This window comes from Cyprinus carpio, chromosome A19, assembly GCF_018340385.1.
Source record: "Cyprinus carpio isolate SPL01 chromosome A19, ASM1834038v1, whole genome shotgun sequence".
Classification (NCBI taxonomy): domain Eukaryota; kingdom Metazoa; phylum Chordata; class Actinopteri; order Cypriniformes; family Cyprinidae; genus Cyprinus; species Cyprinus carpio.
The window spans coordinates 24,173,084-24,192,853 of record NC_056590.1 but is presented as its reverse complement, the minus strand read 5'-3'; the positions used below and the strand labels follow the sequence as shown (position 1 = coordinate 24,192,853).

At 34.9% G+C, this 19,770-nt stretch overlaps 1 protein-coding gene across 1 annotated transcript; it reads left to right on the top strand.

Annotated features, from left to right (window-relative positions):
- Nucleotides 1-5,970: 5,970 nt before the first annotated feature.
- Nucleotides 5,971-18,117, top strand: LOC109088040 (prolyl endopeptidase-like). Its single transcript, XM_042777144.1, has 15 exons — nucleotides 5,971-6,129; nucleotides 6,493-6,567; nucleotides 8,575-8,708; nucleotides 8,944-9,074; nucleotides 10,633-10,842; nucleotides 11,042-11,163; nucleotides 11,373-11,478; nucleotides 11,971-12,162; nucleotides 13,354-13,551; nucleotides 13,723-13,826; nucleotides 14,463-14,599; nucleotides 14,726-14,820; nucleotides 15,679-15,810; nucleotides 17,263-17,419; nucleotides 17,595-18,117. Exons 1-15 carry the CDS (start codon nucleotides 6,088-6,090, stop codon nucleotides 17,887-17,889), a joined length of 2,130 nt encoding a protein of 709 aa, XP_042633078.1. The 5' UTR covers nucleotides 5,971-6,087; the 3' UTR covers nucleotides 17,890-18,117.
- Nucleotides 18,118-19,770: the final 1,653 nt, after the last annotated feature.

The following is a 19,770-nucleotide window of genomic DNA, read 5'->3' as shown; positions in this document are numbered from 1 at the left end:
AAAAAAAGAAAAAAAAAGAAATGTGTTTCGCTATGTGGTAAAAAAAACTAAAAAAACTAAAATGTAGCTAAAATATTTAATATTAATAATATTTAGCACCTTAGCGGGCAACAATACCAGAATCTACAAAAGCATCAAGGGCCTGTGGCTGTAGTGGTTAAGTTGCAGCTCCGGCCACTGTAGCTAACATACAGTATACCACATTATCCACAATAATCTAACATTATTCTATGACTACAGATTTAACAAATTCTGTGTCAATGCACAAGTTTCTTGACATTCTAGAGTTAGGTTAATGATCTCCTCATGTTTGTCCTAATCTTGCTCTTTTTCCATAAAGAATTATCAAACAGTCTAGTTCAGAATCATGCTCTATAAAATAAACATATGTTAATGGTCAGGCAAAGATGAATATTACTACCTTGTCTGTGTGTGAGAAATATGAGTATATTGTGCAATTCCTGTTTTTGGTTGTTGATGAGTTCCAGACAAGTAATTTAACAACAAGAACAGGTTGACACGCAAACCATTGATCTACCGTAGGTTACTCAGTTTGGGACTCTCCAAGACTGGTTTTGGAAAGCAACAGAGTTCGTGATGCATGTTCGTGTTTCAAATCTCACTCCCTGTCTGGTGTCTTCAGATTCTTACCATACTGAAGTAAAAAAAATTAGTTCCCGCTGCACCCACTCGTCTCAGAAGTGTGCTTCCCATCAGTGCAGTTATTTGCAGTATGGGATTCCCCCTTGAATCATATTCCTTTGGAAGAAGAGCGTTCATTTCTTTGTCTCTGACATTTTGACCCTAAGCTTCCATATGATTTTTGGCATTAAAATTGGTTACAGCTTGTCTTCTTGTTTGCCTTCAGCATATGTTTTGCTGTTTTGCAACAGGTTAGCAAGAAGTCAAGGCAGTTAACCATTTAAAGGAATAATTTTGGGTTCAATACAAGTTCAATCAACAGAATTTGTGGCATAATGTTGATTACTGTAAATATATATATATATATACACACACACACAATGGAAGTGAATGAGGCCAATTTTTTTTAAGGATTTAAAAGCATAACTGTGAAGCTTACAATAGTACTTACATTACTTTTCCTGTTAAAACTTGGGTATTATTTGCACTTGAAAGTTCTTTTAGTCATTTCTACAGTAAATGTTATAGCAACGAAGTCATAAAATTGCATTTAACTTCACACAGAAAAAAATTAGTCAGCAATTTTTTTTTCACATTAACATTTTACTGACATGCATGTTGTTTATCTACTAATGAAATAGTTTACATATGGATCCCATTCACTTCCATTTTAAGTGCATTAATGTAACCCAGATTTTTTTTCTTTTTTTAAGAAAAGGAGAGACCAGATTAAATATGTGCAGTTTGTTTATTAAGTTTATTTGCACTAAACTTTGAATATTCATTAATGTTTTCATGTTGTTACATCTTTACAGACATTACTTTCTTAAAAATTCACTAATAAAAATCTAAATATGTAGAGCATATGTATTCGATGGCTACAACAGAATCAAATTTTCATGATAGGAATATGTCAAAACAAGCCTTTTTTAAAAGCATGCCAGAACCACCGCAGGGGACATGTCATTATTTGAGGGTTTATGTGTGTCATTAAAGGTCTTGTCATACAGGGATAGAAATTGAGACCAGTGACAGCTATCACACCACAGGCACGTAAAGTGTGACTTAAGTCAACAAAAACACGCACAAAGTGTAGGATACCTTTTACACGCCTGCTGACAAACATCACTTGCCTTGTAATTAAATGCAGGACAAAACATTTTACAATTTTTTTCTTTCAACCCTTTTCTTCCTCATGCTTTCCACACTCTATTTTCTGACAAGACCGTCTGTCAGCATATGCCTGTTTTGACTGAGCTAAACCTGTATTACTGCCAGGAACTCTGCTACAAATGCGTGTCAACAAAGATATGTGAACAAATGCACAGAATAGGCTGGCTGTGAGGTTTTTGTGCACATTAAAATGACAACATGGTGTACAAATAAGTGCTTTTTCTACAAGTAAAAGTAATAGATCATCTACACAATCCCTGGTGTCACTAAAGTTACAAAGCAAGAGACCAAAATTTCTAAGCTTATTTCCAGACTTAAAGTACAAACTCCAAAAAAGTTGGGACACTGTACAAATTGTGAGTAAAAAAGGAATGGAATCATTTACAAATCTCATAAACTTATATTTTATTTACAATAGAATATTGATAACATATCAAATGTTGAAAGTGAGTCTTTTTGAAATGGCATGTCAAATATTGGCTCATTTTGGATTTCATGAGAGCTACACATTCCAAAAAAGTTGGGACAGGTAGCAATAAGAGGCAGGAAAAGTTAAATGTACATGTAAGGAACAGCTGGAGGACCAATTTGCAACTTATTAGGTCAACTGGCAACATGATTGGGTATAAAAAGAGCCTCTCAGAGTGGCAGTGTCTCTCAGAAGTCAAGATGGGCAGAGGATCACCAATTCCCCCAATGCTGCGGCGAAAAATAGTGGCGCAATATCAGAAAGGAGTTTCTCAGAGAAAAATTGCAAAGAGTTTGAAGTTATCATCATCTACAGTGCATAATATCATCCAAAGATTCAGAGAATCTGGAACAATTTCTGTGCATAAGGGTCAAGGCCGGAAAACCATACTGGATGCCCGTGATCTTCGGGCACTTAGACGGCACTGCATCACATACAGGAATGCTACTGTAATGGAAATCACAACATTGGCTCAGGAATACTTCCAGAAAACATTGTCGGTGAAAACAAACCACCGTGCCATTCACCGTTGCCGGCTAAAACTCTATAGGTCAAAAAAGAAGCCATATCTAAACATGATCCAGAAGCGCAGGTGTTTTCTCTGGGCCAAGGCTCATTTAAAATGGACTGTGGCAAAGTGGAAAACTGTTCTGTGGTCAGACGAATCAAAGTAAAGTTTTGTTTATATTGCACACCATTCTGAAATGCACTATTGGCAGTCAGCCATATGATTAATTTATTCCACAAACAAAAGTCTCCGGTAACAGTGATCTTTTAATGATTAAGTTCTTTGTATTGTGATGCAGTGCTGTTACTGTTCACTTTTAAAAATAAAGGTTATTTTATGGCATCACTGAAGAAAAAAGAAAAAAAAAATATTTAGATAACTAAAACTATTAAAAATGGTTATTTTGTTAACTGAAATAAAGTGAAATATAAATATTAGAAAAAATATTAAATGAGAAAAAAAAATTAAGCTAAAAAAGGGGGATAAAAATCACATAATAAAATTATTAAGACAAACTGATTTTAAAATGAAAACTAAAAATATAAAAATGCAATATACTGTACAGTACAAAAACTTTATAAGAGTATAAATAATATCATAATTGGCTGCAGATTTTGAGACAACATTTAATAAATTATTATTAATAAATGATGTGAAAACTGCTTAAATTAAAAATTTGAACAACATTTACTCAAAACATTTAAAAACTTACTTTTGAAAACTTAATTCCATAAAATTAAAATTGATAATTGTTTAGCACAATGTTTATTCAAATAAAAAAATAAACAAATAAACAATACAATTAAATATATTTGACAAAAAAATATGTAACTTGCTCAGAATTCAAATATTTGAAAATGTGCATTACTCATTGCAAATTTCAAAATAAACTTAAATAAATTTAAAATCAACTTATTTTTCCCAGGCGAGACACTGCAGGTGAATAGGGTAAAAACATTAACTAATAGTTATCACCTTACTTACCAAGTTGATTGATTGATTTTATAGTTGTAATATTTTTATGTATTGATTGTTTTGTTAATTGTAATATTTTTTTGTGTAAATGAGGCGTTATTTAATGAAATATGTGCTAATTTGCATACATTTCTAGTACAAAAATCTGAACCCTTGATGAAGTCAGTTTCAAAATTCTTGTTTAATTTTTTTGACATATTAGAGTCAAATGTTTTTACAGAAGGAATTCTGGGTATCTCTTTTTAAGGAATTCTGGGTATCTCATAATTCATAATTGAAGGAATTCTGGGTATCTCATAATTCAGAAAATACTTTGAACAGCTAGAAAACAATATATTTTCACCATTTTTTGGGGAATAAAATGTTGTATATAATCAAGAAAATTATATATGAACAAATCCCTCTGTAAAAACCTTCAGAATATAGACAGGAATAAATATATAAGGTTTGGTGTGTGTAAGTGCCACTGAAGTGGAGATATATGGCTCAGAGTTGGAGAAAAAACTCATTTTGAGAAAACAGCCTTTAAAAATATGTATTGTAATTGAAATCTATTGACGCAAATAGATAAAGTGCTATAAAAGAAACACTTAACAGTGTCTTTTGGATGTTTTCTTTCCATAAGTCTGAAAAAACACTTTATGAAAAGGCAAAAAGCCCCAAATCTAAATATTGACAGGTGCATGAAAAAACTCTGTTTTTGCCTGCAGTGTCTCCCCTTAAAATGATAAATTTTAAGTTTAAACTTTTGATATGTCATCTATGTTGTATTCTGAATAAAATATTGAAAGTTGAAACTTCCACATCATTCTGCTTTTATTCACAATTTGTACAGCGTCCCAACTTTTTTGAAATCGGGTTTGTATCCTTTTGTTTTGTTCAAACTATAAGACCACTACACAATGACTAAAGATTACTGAATCATTCTTATTTCCACTGAACTTTAAAGGTGCAATCAGTAAAGTTTTGTTTATTTTGCACGCCATTCTGAAATGCACTATTGGCAGTCAGCCATATGATTAATTTATTCCACAAACAAAAGACTCCAGTAACAGTGATCTTATAATGATTAAGTTCTTTGTATTGTGATGCAGTGCTGTTACTGTTCACTCTTAAAAATAAAGGTCCTTTTATGGAATCACTGAAAAAAAAAAAAAAAACAAAAAAAAAAAAAAACAACAACAACAACAAAAAAAAACAATTAGATAACTAAAACTATTAAAAATTGTTATTTTGTTCACTGAAATAAAGTAAAATATAAATATTAGAAAAAAATAAAATGAGGAAAAAAATTAAAGCTAAAAAAGGGGAAAAATCCTAGGAAAAATAAAGACTTAAACTGATTTCAAAATGAAAACTAAAAATATAAAAATGCAATATACTGTACAGTAAAAAATATTATAAGAGTATATATATAAATAATATCATAGTTGGCTGCAGAGACAGTTTGAGACAACATTTAATACATTATTATATATAAATGATGTGAAAACTGCTTGAATGAAAAATGTAAACATCATTTACTCAAAACATTTAAAATTCAAATAAAACAAAAAAACAAACAAACAAATAAACAATACAACTAAATATATTTGACAAAAAAAAATCCTGTAACATTTGCTCAGAATTCAAATATTTGAAAATGTGCATTACTCTGTAGATATTAGTAATGACACAATTCGACAAAGCGGACATGGTTTTGGCCGATGCTGATAATCTCAAACTAGTCAAATATCTGCTGCCTCCATAGGGTGACCCACTTCATGTATTACGCTCTGATATGGCTGAAATGTACTGTACTGTTAATCATTTTACATATATCTTACATTTTTATTTTTTACCTTTTTTATACTTCTAATTTCTTTGTGTAAAAACTTTTTTAATAAGTAACAAGTGCACCTTTAAGAACTGAGAAAAAATGTTGAAATTCCTACAAAAACATTATAGAGCACAGCACAACAATATCTGAACTTTGTGAGATTCTAACACCTCCCACTTTGGGTTGACCAATCCAGTGTGAAATCATTTCCTGCCTGAAGAGCTGCCTGGTTGTGTAATCAGAAGAGAGAGAGAGAGAGAGAGAGAGAGAGAGAGAGAGAGAGAGAGAGAGAGAGAGAGAGAGAGAGAGAGAGAGAGAGAGAGAGAGAGAGAGAGAGAGAGAGAGAGAGAGAGAGAGAGAGAGAGAGAGAGAGAGAGAGAGAGAGAGAGAGAGAGCGAGCCATGTTTAATTTCACTTTCACTTTTGACTCACCCGGGCCTGAAGCATACGGACAAATATACACAGAATTAAAAAAAAAAACCTTATCAAAATACACCCAGCATGGCTTTCAAATACCCTGAAGCACGGAGGGATGACAGTAAGGTCAGTGGTACTTTTACTTGTGGTTTTGCACATCTAGTCTTTCATTCATTTGTCTGCTCTTCTTCTTTCTCTAAGATGACATGCACAAACTGCGGACAGGAAAGACTGACTGGAACAACAAACAAGCTTTTGTCATGTATCATAAGAGTGGTGGAGTTTAGGGGTGTCTGTGTTTTTATCTAGTGGTTATGTGTCAGAAGTTGCATATGGTAGCTGATTGCATTAGTTTCTTTACAGCGTGGGTTTGCCTTAAGGCCTGGTTTACTAGATACGCAACTACCTGGAAACCGAATGTGTCTTGTTTCCATTTTCTTCCAGTGCAGACATGCCTGCTGCTCCTAACTTTGGTGTTTTGTTTCAAAGGTGGATGATTATCATGGAGTAAAGGTTCCAGATCCATACCACTGGCTGGAGGACCCTGATAGTGAGGAGACTAAGGTGACCGCACACGTGACCCCCTTTTATATCATGATGGATTTTTTTTTTTTTACGTCAGTGGGCTTTTCATCATTAATGGAATAGGATAGTGGAGGAGTGACAGGAAATGATGGGAAGAAGAGGGAGGGCTGGTAGACGATTTAAACTTGGGTCACCCACACAATGTTGGTAAATGTGCACTTCTCACCAGGCAACCTCTCAATGACTTCTGTTATGCTTTCATTTAAATTACTACACACTAATAAAATAAGACTCAAGTCATATTCGGATGGTAATTGTTTCTCATGTCGACATCTGTAAAAATACATTTGCATGGTCAGTCACATGATTGTCAGCTGTTATTGCCAGGGAAATTTAAGAATTCATATTTAAATAGGAATTCTTTCATTTGTGTGGTGCTTTGCCAGGGTCAAAAAAAAAAAAAAAATGTACAAAACGACTTTCGTATTGATCCCTTCTTATCAACTCCACAGAGATGTGGATTCGGGTGAAATTACTGTAAATTAACAAACAACATGAACTTGGTGCTTATCCAAAAAAAAAAAAAAAAAAAATCAGCTGGGAAATTTTTGCAGGTGGTGGGAGAAAAACACCAGCGTTCTGTAGTCAGCCAGCAATAAAAATCACCAACTAGCCCTGTAAATGTTAAAATTACCTTACGCCCCCATGAGAAACAATTACCATTCGAATAAGGCTTTAGTCCCTTTATGAAAATGCTTGATCAATGTTGGCATTTGATCAACAAAAATGCATTTAAAGAAGGTCCCATCAGCCACTGTCTCTCCTTAAAGGTGCACTCAGTAATTTTTTGCAAACTAAAAAAGTTGGCTACAATAAAATAAACAGTAATGATATATAATCACAGTTTTCCTCCATACATATAGTATTAGTCTTAGAAAAATATTTTATTCTGCATAAAGCAGGTGTCCCCCTCATGGGCACTGTGATGTCGACATACCATGACTAGCTCACGCAATTGACTAATGCCACAGTCAGTCGCTTCCCAGCATGAACCACCACAAAGCACAAAAAAATCATTAAAACTCAAACCAAGAATATCCACTGTAGATAAAAACAGCCAAGTTTGTATACTAACTTCATGAATCCAGGCCAGCAGTTGTCAATATAGAGTCCAAAAACACTGGTACTATTGTACTGTACTGAATGTAAGCAAAAATGTAGTGCCAATATATAACATACATAATTATTTAACGTTGTTCATAATCAGATTTTTCTCTGTTCATAACCATAAATTCTGCTACAAATGCAAATCACATACAAATTCTTCCCAATCTCAGACCTACATTAATGTTAATAGGATTTATTCCTGGTTTCAAAGAGGGAAAATAATGCTTTCTAAACCCTATCCAGCCAAGTTTGCAATAAAAATGCTGTAAAGACTGAACCAATTAGTTTAAGCACCATTAACCAAATTCTGTATCATCCTTGGTTCACCAGCATATTTGCATTACAAGAAATTACAGCAAGGTTTTTCAGACTAAGGCAATAATTAATAAAATCATCAAAATGTAAAATTAATATGAATTACTATTTTTAAAATAATAAACTACTCAAAACATCTGCTTAAGCAATATTTAAAAAAAATGTATATATATATATTCTGCTCATGTGACCATTAACTTACATCAGAGAACCATGAACATGCAAATGTGTTGTTAAATTATTAAAATATTAACGTTTACGTAAATAAATGGGTTCGATTGACAATAAATGTCCCTGCAGCATCCTTTTACTGCAATACTGACATAACAAGACAGTTACAAGCTTTCGTGAGCTAAAACGACTTTCTCTTTCTTATCGGACAAGGTAAACAATCCATACCACCATGCACGTCGTATTTTTAGGCTCACCCTGTTTTGTTTCCTGGTCTCCACCTTTGGCCCACATAACTGGAACAAAGAAATGTGTAGAAAAATTTACATATAAACAAGTTCTCTGTGTGCATGAAAACGACCATTTTAACAGTGTCCCTCACCCACCCTGCAGATGTTTGTTGAAGAGCAGAATAAGTTGACCATGCCATTCCTGGAACAGTGTACAGTCAAAGAGCGGTTTCACCAGCGCCTCACGGAGCTCTACAACTACCCCAAATACAGCTGTCCTTACAAGAGAGGAAACAGGTAGCGATCAGATCAAACAGACAACACCAAATACAGCCCAGGCCGATTGCACAAAGTTTTCAAAGCGACAAACTTTTTTTACATTCATAAAATATTTTACATTAAAAAAACGTCTAATCCAATAAATGCACTTTAAAAATAACACAAGACATAAAATGTAACCTTGTGCAATGCTTATACCATCTTATACTTAAATAAGTGAAATGAAATACATTTAATCAACATTCTATTGTAGATATTTCTATTCTCATAACGAGGGTCTGCAGAACCAGAATGTGCTCTATGTGCAGGACTCTTTAAACAGTCCTGCATCTGTGTTCTTTGACCCAAACACTCTCTCAGAGGATGGAACTGTGGCTCTCAAAAGTGAGTTTGATTGATTGATTGATTCAAAATACATTTACACGCATCTATAATTCACTTACACTAACATCCTATTGTAGTTTTTCCTTTTCAATCTTTTCTTGCCTCTTTTCTTTTATCCTTTCCTTACAAGTCTTGACAGATTTCACTCCTGTTTAAAAAGAGACAAGAAATCTGTATTCAAACTACAAAAACAAACAAACAAAAACTATAAATTTGGAGAATAATGATAATAAAGGAGGGCATAATAACAATTATACTAATTAAAATGAAAGAATGTAGACTTTTAAAACATACAATACAAATAAACATTTGGATTCTATAAATAAATAAGTGTATTTAATGAGCACATGAAAAACTATTTCTATAAATACATTAATACGTATATGGAGTGCAGGAAAAAAATTATACTAAGTAAAATGAATTTCCAAAATATTATATACATAAAACTGGTAAATATCTAAGGTGAGAGTTTAGGTCTTTCTATTTGTGGAGCTCTTGAGATGCACGGGATTGCATAACAAAAAAAAAAGAAGTAATACAAAAACACACACACACACACACTGCACACACACACGTTTTTGTGGTTTATGGGGACTCTCCATAGGCGTAGTGGTTTTTCTATTCTATTTTCTATTCCCTTACACTAACCCTACCCATCACAGAAAAAACTTTTAGATTTTTTAGATTTTCAAAAAAAAAAAAAAAAAAATTAAGCTATTTGTTTTATGAGGACATAGGAAGTGTAATACCTACTGTATTTCATTATACACATTTGTGTTCTCATAAGCATATAAACCTGCACATACACACACACAAACATCACAGCCTGTCTGTATATCTCTTGATTTATGCATTTTTTCTCTTTCTAATTTAAGTGTACATTTTTACAGTAGTTTTCTGGCTATTTAAGTTTTTCTCTGCAGATATTTTTACACCAACTAATTTGCATAAATGGGAAACCAGACTACTTTCCCTTCTCAGTCTTTTCCTGAAGTGGCTGTTATAACTGTTTATTGATGTCTTTGCTGAACAGGTTTGGAGATAAGCTTCAGCCCTGAGGGACTGTGTGTCCTTCAGTAAAATACACAGCTGGAATTTTTGAGTTACGTGTATCCTCACTGCTCAAAGGCAGATTCATTCATTCAACTGCACATTTACATAGGCAACATTTTTTTTCTTTAACCATTGCCTGTAAATCTAATGTTCATAAACAAAGATATTTGTCTATGAGGAATACCCACAGATTTTTATTACTGTAAACCCAACAGCACGTCTGCCAAGAATCCTTCACATTGCTGTAATTTACAGCTCTGTCTTTCCTCATTTTTGCCTTTCATTCCTTTGATCTCTTTCTATCTGTCTTTCTTACTCTTTTGCACACCCTCTTTCAAATGCCTCTGTTTTGCAGCGTTTCTTTATATTGATATTTGCCATTTAGAGTGCATTAGCTTCAATCGCACCATTAAAGTTGACAATTTTGTGCTTAAATTATCAAATCTGTATTTTATCATAGCTTGTTGATCATTCTCGTGTCTTTTTTCTACTTGCTGATGTGCAGTGGGTCGCCTGTCAGAGGAATGTGAGTATTTTGCCTATGGCCTGAGCAGCGCAGGCTCTGATTGGGTGACTGTACACTTCCTGAAGGCTGATGACCTCACCAAACTGCAAGACGTTCTGGAGAGGGTAAAGTTCAGCTGCCTGGCCTGGACTCATGATGCCAAAGGCATCTTCTACAACTGCTACCCTCGACAGGATGGCAAAGCTGATGGTATGTGCACACTGATGGCCAACTACACTACTTTCCTTCTTCACTGACATTACTTAAGGTGCTTCCAGTGTGGCATGAAACCCACCTTTCACAATCCAGTTCCTGCTCTACACTTCTTCTACAGTACGGAAGTAACACAGGTTATGAATGGCAGTTCATGTTGACTTTCTGTGATTTGCTCCTTTTCTGTCCATTTTAGGCACTGAGACCACAACAAACCTAAACCAGAAGCTTTACTATCATGTCATTGGCACAAGCCAATCAGAAGATATCCTGGTGGCAGAATTTCCTGACAACCCAAAATGGCAGAGTAGCCTTACTGTAAGAGAACACCAAATTTATACAAAACCCACTTTTTGGGAAGATAAAATGAAGCAATTTGCTCCTACGATTCATGCAATGTGATGAAATATTTATAAAGAATTTGACACAATTACCTAGGCTAAAATTAATTGTTCTCCTTTTTTTTGTGGTTCTCTTTTTCTTACACAATCCTTCTACTGTTTCTCTTTTTCTCCTCATCTGCCCAGGTCTCTGACGATGGCAGGTATGCAGTGCTGTCCATCACCGAGGGTTGTGAGCCAGTGAACCGTCTGTGGTACTGTGACCTGCAGCAGCTGCCCAGTGGCATCACAGGTCAGTTTGCATGTGGTAATGTTTGGCATGTGGAATGCCTAATAGCAAAGAAAAAAAACAAAAAACACACACACATATATATGTATATATATATATATATATATATATATATATATATATATATATATATATATTCAATAATCAATCTCTATATATATATATATATATATATATAATCTCTTTCCTGCTCAACATGGCTGCATGAATATTAAAAATAGTAAAAAATTTGTTGACTGAAATTTCAGCAGCAGTTACTCCAGTGTCACATGATCCTTCAGAAATCATTCTAATATGCTGCTTAAGAAAACTTCTTATTAATAATCAATCATGAAAATTTTGTGCTGCCTATTATTGTTGTGTAAGCTATAACACATTTTTTCAGGATTTTTTTGAAATAGAAATGTTTTGGAATAATGTCTTTACTGTCACTCTTGATCGTTTTAATGCATACTTGCTAAATAATTTATTAATTTAATAATAATGCTATTCAAGGTTTGCTGCCATGGGTGAAGCTGGTTGACACATTTGAAGCACAGTACACATACATCACCAATGAGGGCACCGTCTTCACTTTACGCACTAACCTGGACGCTCCTCGTTACCGCCTTATCACCATAGACCTGCAGAAACCAGAGCAGACACACTGGAAAACCCTCATCCCCCAGCATGAGAAAGATGTTCTTGGTAAGAGAACATTATTCACTCTTGTCAACAAAGAAAAACATTTCAAAAGAGATTTTTTTTTTTTTGGTCCTTTCACCAAAATAAAAACTCTATGGTTTAACGTTTGGTAGCAAAGAAAAGAGATGAGAGCTTGAGATGTTTTTGAAAGAAATCTCTTTCCTGCTCAACAAGGCTGCATGAATATTAAAAATAGTTATTATTTATATATATATATATATATATATATATATATATATATATATATATATATATATATATATATATATATATATATATATATATATATATATATATATATATAATTTAAATATTGTTACAGTTTAAAAAAAGCTGTTTCTTTTTTTGTTTCTTATATATATTTAAAATGTCATTAATTTTTGTGAAGGCAAAGCTGAATTTTCAGCAGCCATTACGCCAGTCTTCAGTGTCACATGATCATTTAGAATTGCTGATCTGCTGCTTAAGAAACATTTCTTATTATTATAAGTCATGAAAAAAGTTGTGCTGCTTCATGTTATTGTGTAAGCTTCCACAATTTGCTCTGTCTTGTTTTTATTAATGAAATAATGCACATACTTAATGAATGGTAAAAAATAAAGAAATATTTATGGCCAGTAAATTTTCTCAAGTCACCGGCCATTGGCAGGTGTGGAACAATGTTAGTTTGAGACCCTAGACACATACCTTAATGCCTTCATTACAAAACAACAACAACAGCTTAAAACATTTTCACTGTTATTACTCTGAAAAAATACAGATCACAATTCTTTAAGCAGAAATTAAATAGTATATATATATATATATTATGAACAGTATAAAGTTAAACACATAAAACTACCTTTAACATATAGCTGAAAGCAACATACAAAACCACTGCTAGGAAAAACACTCATTTGTGTAATTGGACCGTTATCTCATAATTACAGTAACTCTTGTGACAACTAGCCCCGGTTACCCCTTCATTTTTCCTCATAGAATGTTTCGGTTAAAACATTTTGGAAACAAATTTCTTAGTATTCTGCAGTAGGCAACATCTGTGGGTGAAACTGTCACAAGCCTCCACACACACACGCACGTACACACACACACACACACACACACACACACTTCCTCTTTACTCACACTATCATTAACTCATTTCCAATAAAAACAGAGAACTACAGCCTGACGGTGTTTATATCTTGTCTGCAGGCTTTGTGGAGTGTGTGAACCAGCGCTATCTGCTGGTGAATTATGTGCATGACGTGAAGGACATCTTACAGCTCTATGAGCTGCAGTCAGGGAAACTGATCAGAGACCTGCCGCTAGATGTGGGCACTGTAGTCGGCCTCAGCTGCAAGAAGAAGCACCCTGACTTCTTCTACAAGTTCACCTCTTTCACTACACCAGGTAATCACACTTAAAAAATCAAAATGTGTGCATCATTTATGTCAAAACACACTACATGACCTAAAGTATGAGGACACCCCAGTATGTGCATTCACTGTGGAAGTAAAAAGGAGATCACATAGATTTCCAGAGTAAGAAAAGTGTTTTTATTCTTGATATCTAATTGCTCAGGCATAATCTACCACTGTAACCTGAGTCAACCCAACCCAGAGCCCACGATCTTCCGGCAGGTGGAAGTAAAAGGCATCAACCCGAGTGACTACCAGACAACTCAGGTCAGGCTGCAGTCTGTCCTGAAAAAACACATGAATCACAAGCTACAGGAAGCTTCAATACTGCAAATATGTAATATGTACAATACTTAGCAAAAATATGATATAATTATGATTTTTTTTTTAATTCCAATGAAAAAAAGTATCTTATGCTTCATTACTCCAGTCTTCAGTGTAACATGATCCTTCAGAAATCATTTAATATACTGATGTGGTGCTTAAGAAGCATTTTTGGTTATTATCATCTTGCTTAATATTTTAGTGGAAATTTTGTATTCATCAAAGAATCCTGCAATAAAGTGTTTCATGATTTCATGAAAAAAGGTTTCATGAACCTTATTAACAATTTTAAGCAAATCAGCATTTAGAATGATTTCTGAAGGGTCATAAAACACTGTAGATCGGAGTAATGACTGCTGAATATTAAATTTCATTTTAAAGATACATTCAAATAGAAAACAGTTATTTTAAATTGTAATAATTTCACAATATTAATGTTTTCACTTAAATTTTAATCAAATATACACAGTCATGATGAGCATAATATACTTCTTTCAAAAAAAAGTTTAGAAAATTGTAATTATTTAAAACTTTTGACTGGCAGTGTAATAATATACCTTAAGTATTTGTGCATTACAGGTGTTTTACCCCAGTAAAGATGGCACAAAGATCCCAATGTTCCTGGTACATGCACGTGGCATAGAAAGAGACCGCTCTCATCCAGTATTTCTGTATGGTTATGGAGGCTTTGAGAACTCAATTCAGCCATATTATAAGTAAGTATAAAGCTCTCAGTTTGTGTTTGACTAAAGATTGCAAATGGAATTGGATGGAAAAGGAAGAGAGTATGTGAAAGATGAGTATACCAAAATAACCAATTATTTCTCTGTCTATATGTGCAGTACTGCATACCTGCTCTTTATTAGACACCTGGGTGGGATCCTGGCTGTAGCTAACATCAGAGGAGGAGGAGAGTACGGCCAGACTTGGCACAAAGGTATCCTCACTGCATTCACGCTCAGATGTGTTTAATGCCCTTTTGAAAGATAAATGAAGGAATGAATGCATGAATTGAAACTGAATTCAGAGCAGCTCAAATTAGTCAGTCAACTTTTTTGAACACTAGTCCAACTTCAACATTTGCAAAGAAGGTCTGAAACTCGCAGAAGGTCACTGACTACTTTGCATGAAAGTGAACTTAATACCAGCGACGTATCTGTTTGAGTCACTAGTTTGATGATCACTGTGTCTGGATTATGTGTTTGAAAAGCAGAGTTCCTGTATAGGGCTGAACTAGATTTTTTTTTTTCTGAAAACTTTCAGAAAAAAATGCTAATCTGTTATACCAAAAAAAAAAAAAAAAAAAAAAAAAAAAAATTAAACACCTGGTTGTTTCAGATATATTTAGAAAAGCCCCACCATGCAGCTTTTAATAAAAAATATCACATGATAAATGTGGAAATAATAATGACTTTGTTTGTTTAGTCCGAGGATCCAAGAAACCTTTTTTCTTACATCATTTATTTTTATATTTTTTCTAAAAATGAAAAACCAGATTGTTACAATAGTTTAACCACATTCAAATATTGCAAACCTTTTCTGGTACTTTGCCGCAACATATGATATATTATTTAAATTATTATAATAAATAAATTTGTTCATGTACTGCCAAATGACTAATTTTACCCCTTACATGAGTAGAGTGTTCCATTTTTTTTCTATGGCTGTATCTTACACATATTAAAATTCTTAGTATATAGGAGAAACAAGTTAATATTACCTAATACCTCATCTCCCCAACCCTGACATGTGCTGCTTCAAACTATAAATCTTTAAGAAAGATTTTTGATTTCAGCTGGCACTCTTGGAAGCAAGCAGAACTGTTTTGATGACTTCCAGTGTGCTGCCGAGTACCTGATCCAGGAGGGATACACTACGGCCAGCCGGATCGCCATCAACGGAGCTTCAAACGGCGGCCTGCTCGTGGGTGAGTTTCTTGGAAGAGTGTGACATCAGTGGTCTGAGGAAGGCAGATAGACACAATCATCTCCAGCTAATGAAGAACACATCCAATAAGACTTGCCTGTCTTAGCACACATACGCCTTTGCACATGGTTAAATTAGAGTGGTGCTATAATGGAAACTTATGGACATGCAGCTGTGCGGCTCTAATGATGTGTGCAATCTGTGCTGTTACTCACAGCTAGCTCATCTGTTGAGTAAACATGACAATGGCATTCACACTCAGAGCTTTCTCACATAAGTTGCACACACCAGCATCTGTGAGAGACGAAGAAGCACTCGCTCCTCAGTTAAAGACTTAGCAGCGAGCACACTTTGCCACTCTCATTAAACAGCATGTTTAGTAGGAGATACAGTTGTTAGATAGGTGGCACTCACCAGCTGCCAGTGCAAATACAGTTTCAATCTCTGTCTTATTCATAGGAGAGACAGGATTGAGTCAGTGCAGATGTTGTGTATATGCAGGATTGTGCAGAATTCATGTGTGGTTGATCGTGGGAGTCACATGGAATCAGTTTAAACGTTTTCAGATTTTTCACAGAATTGAACACGTCATTCAAAATGTTCTACAAGTTTCCAGCCTGTTGTGTGTGCGTTTAGCAGATATTTCATGAAATATGATTATTCTTTGAGCTATCAATAAGTTCTGAAGTTCAAAAGGGCAATATATAATAATAATAATAATTATTATTATTATTAATAGAATTGAATAAAATAATATATATATAAAAAAAAAAATAATTTCAAGTATGCAAAATAAATAAATAATTTATAATAACTATAATATGCATTAAAAAATAAGAAGGGAAACTGTAAGAAATTAGAAAATTATTGAATTAATTTTTGTTACACATCAGAAAAAAAAATATGTAGAAGAAAACTCTCCCCCCCCCACCCCTTTGCCATTCAGGACATTCAGGAATATCATGACTGTATTCAGCTCAGCTTAACACTGTGCCTAACCATGTTTTTCATTCCGTGAAAATTGAAAAAATTTTCCCCTGAAATTCTGAGCCAAAAAATTTGCAGATTCCATCTGCACCTGGTTGTGGGTTACTGGTGTGTGTGGGTGTGAGGTAACAATCAGAACAAGATGAATGTATGTAGGCGGTGCAACGTTTTGAAAACAGTGGCGGTGAATAAATTACTAAGCATTTGAAAAAAGCTTCTTTATGTTGAATGTGTTAGCTAGGTTAGTATGTCTATGTTGATCCCTATGTTTAGTCACAGTGTAGGTACATGGCCTTTAAAAATGTGAAGTGTGACAAATCAGGCTGCACTATCTGAGTAATCCAAAACATTTTTAGGCCCACTCATTTAAGTACAGGTGTGTGAGTCAGTGTGTCTGGTAAATGTGGACTGTGTTTGGTCATTGTATACAGTAGGAGAAGAGTAATCTATGTGTTTCTTTTTCCAGCGGCATGTGTAAACCAACAGCCCGAGCTCTTCGGTTGTGCGGTAGCTAAGGTTGGGGTCATGGATATGCTCAAGTTCCACAAATTCACCATCGGTCATGCCTGGACCACTGACTACGGCTGTGCCGATGATCCTGAACAGTTTAAATGGCTCATCAAGTAAGGATTCCTGTCTTTTGAAAGCCATAAACTACTGGTCAAAAGTTTGGAATCATTAAGATTTTTTATTGTTTTTGGAAGAAGTCTCTTATGCTCACCAAGGCTGCACTTATTTGATCAAAAATTTAGTAGAATTGCAATATTGTGAAAAACATTTTGCTCTTTTCCTCCACAGGTACTCTCCTCTCCATAACCTTCCTCAGACCCCTCAAGACGGGACCCCATACCCCGCTATGCTACTGCTGACAGCCGATCATGATGACCGCGTAGTTCCCCTGCACACTTTGAAATATGTGGCCACTCTCCAGCATGGCATGGGCCGCAGCCCCGGGCAAACCCAGCCACTGCTGGTCAGAGTGGACACACGAAGCGGACATGGAGCCGGGAAACCCACCGCTAAAGCCATCCTGGAGGACACACACATCTTCTCCTTTATAGCTGAGACACTGAAACTCAGCTGGAGAGAATGACAGTGAGGATGCAGAAGATAAACAGAATTAGCAATTTAAGGAAAAGAGCACAAATAATCAAGTGATTTCTAAAGATTTTTGACTGTCTTTTTGCATGGAGACTGAGCTCTCTGAACTTTTTTTTTGTTTTGTAGGAACTTGATTTTGACTTTTGTTTCAGCACAATGTTGTTCATTAAAGTATGTTTTTAATAGTAATAAACAATTCCATTTCTGATTGATCCATTAATTTTTGAATTACAGCTGTCTAATGTTTTGCAATACCTCAAACATACACTAAGGGGCAGTAAAGGACAGTAATAAGCCCTCCATTGCATATACTGTACAGGTCAGGGTTGGAGAAGATGGAACACTGCCACAGGCTGGCCCTCCTTAAGAGAGTTAACCATTGTTTAAACATTTACTATAGTGAAACTACAGAAATCATGACTGTGTAACTTAATTTGTGGCAGAAACCACATTTCACATACCACAAATTAACCATTTTTCTAACCAGTTATGATTTAGATTTTCCTTTATGGTTTAAATGCAAAGACCATAATTAAAATTATACTCACTGTAGTAAAACCTATGTCAAACTTGCAGTTGCTAGACTTACTACAAATATCACAGATAAACTATATGGTTACTCTACTAAACCATGGTTTAATATGTTGATACTATGATTGGTTACATTAATATGATATGCCATGGTTAAACTGTGGTTATTGTTTTGTAAACTGGGTCTATTGTTATTGTAAACTGCGGTTATAGTGTTTGGACACTTTCTGGTGGTCAAACTTTAACCAGTGGTTAAACCTGTGTGAACTTGATGAGAAATTACTTAATTTTACTTCATTCTGATAAAAAATAAACTTGAGACTGATCTATTAAAAAAAGTAATTGCAGAAATTGCTCAGTAAAGTGAAGTTAGTTCTGACCTTTGTAATTACTGCTGGAACTATCAGACAGTTGAAGCTGTAGTCTGCTGTAAAAAAATACTGGAGAAAATACTGGGGAATGCAGAAAACACTTCACAATGCATTGTCCACATTGCACATTAACATAATTACAATAGCGATAACAGTCTTTAATTATAGACTGTTCCATAACATAATTACATAGGCTACTATGTGCGTGCTATAGGCTACATAGTGCGCAGTGCTTTTGTAACTATGGATAGTCTACTGTAGTGTAAAACGTGACCTACATTTAAGGGTTGTTGGAGAGCTGAAAGGAGACATGAAAAGAAATCGAAAATCAAAAGCGGGAGCTTGTCTTGAACTGTGGTCACAGAAAGTTGAATCTGGGCTTGGTCAAAACCTGTGAATTAATCAGACGAAGCGAGACGGGCTCTCAGCACAGCAGAGAACGTGAACTGCGGACCCCAGACGTGATGATTCAGAGTAGAAGAGCTGCTTCATCGTTAAACTATAGAAGACACGCAAGTTTTGGTTTCTACAGTGGATTGTTGGTATCCACTTCATTTAGCACTCTTTTTGAAAGTCATGACATTTGCCAAGTATGGTAACCCATACTCGGAATTGGTGCGCTGCATTTAACCCATCCAAGTGCACACACACAGCAGTGAGAAGTGAACACACCCTGAACACACAGCCGGAGCAGTGGGCAGCTATATATCCAGCACCCGGGGAGCAACTAGGGGTTCAGTGCCTTGCTCAAGGGCACTTCAGCCATGGGTATTGAGGTTGGAAGAGAGCGCTGTTCATTCACTACCCACCCACATACAACTCCTGCCAGCACCGAGACTCAAACCTGCGACCTTTGGGTTACAAGTCTAACTCTCTAACCATTAGGCCACATTTGAAAAGCCACTAAAATATATATACAGTATATATAATTTGTATGTATATATGTTATATAAATACACACAAGAACATTT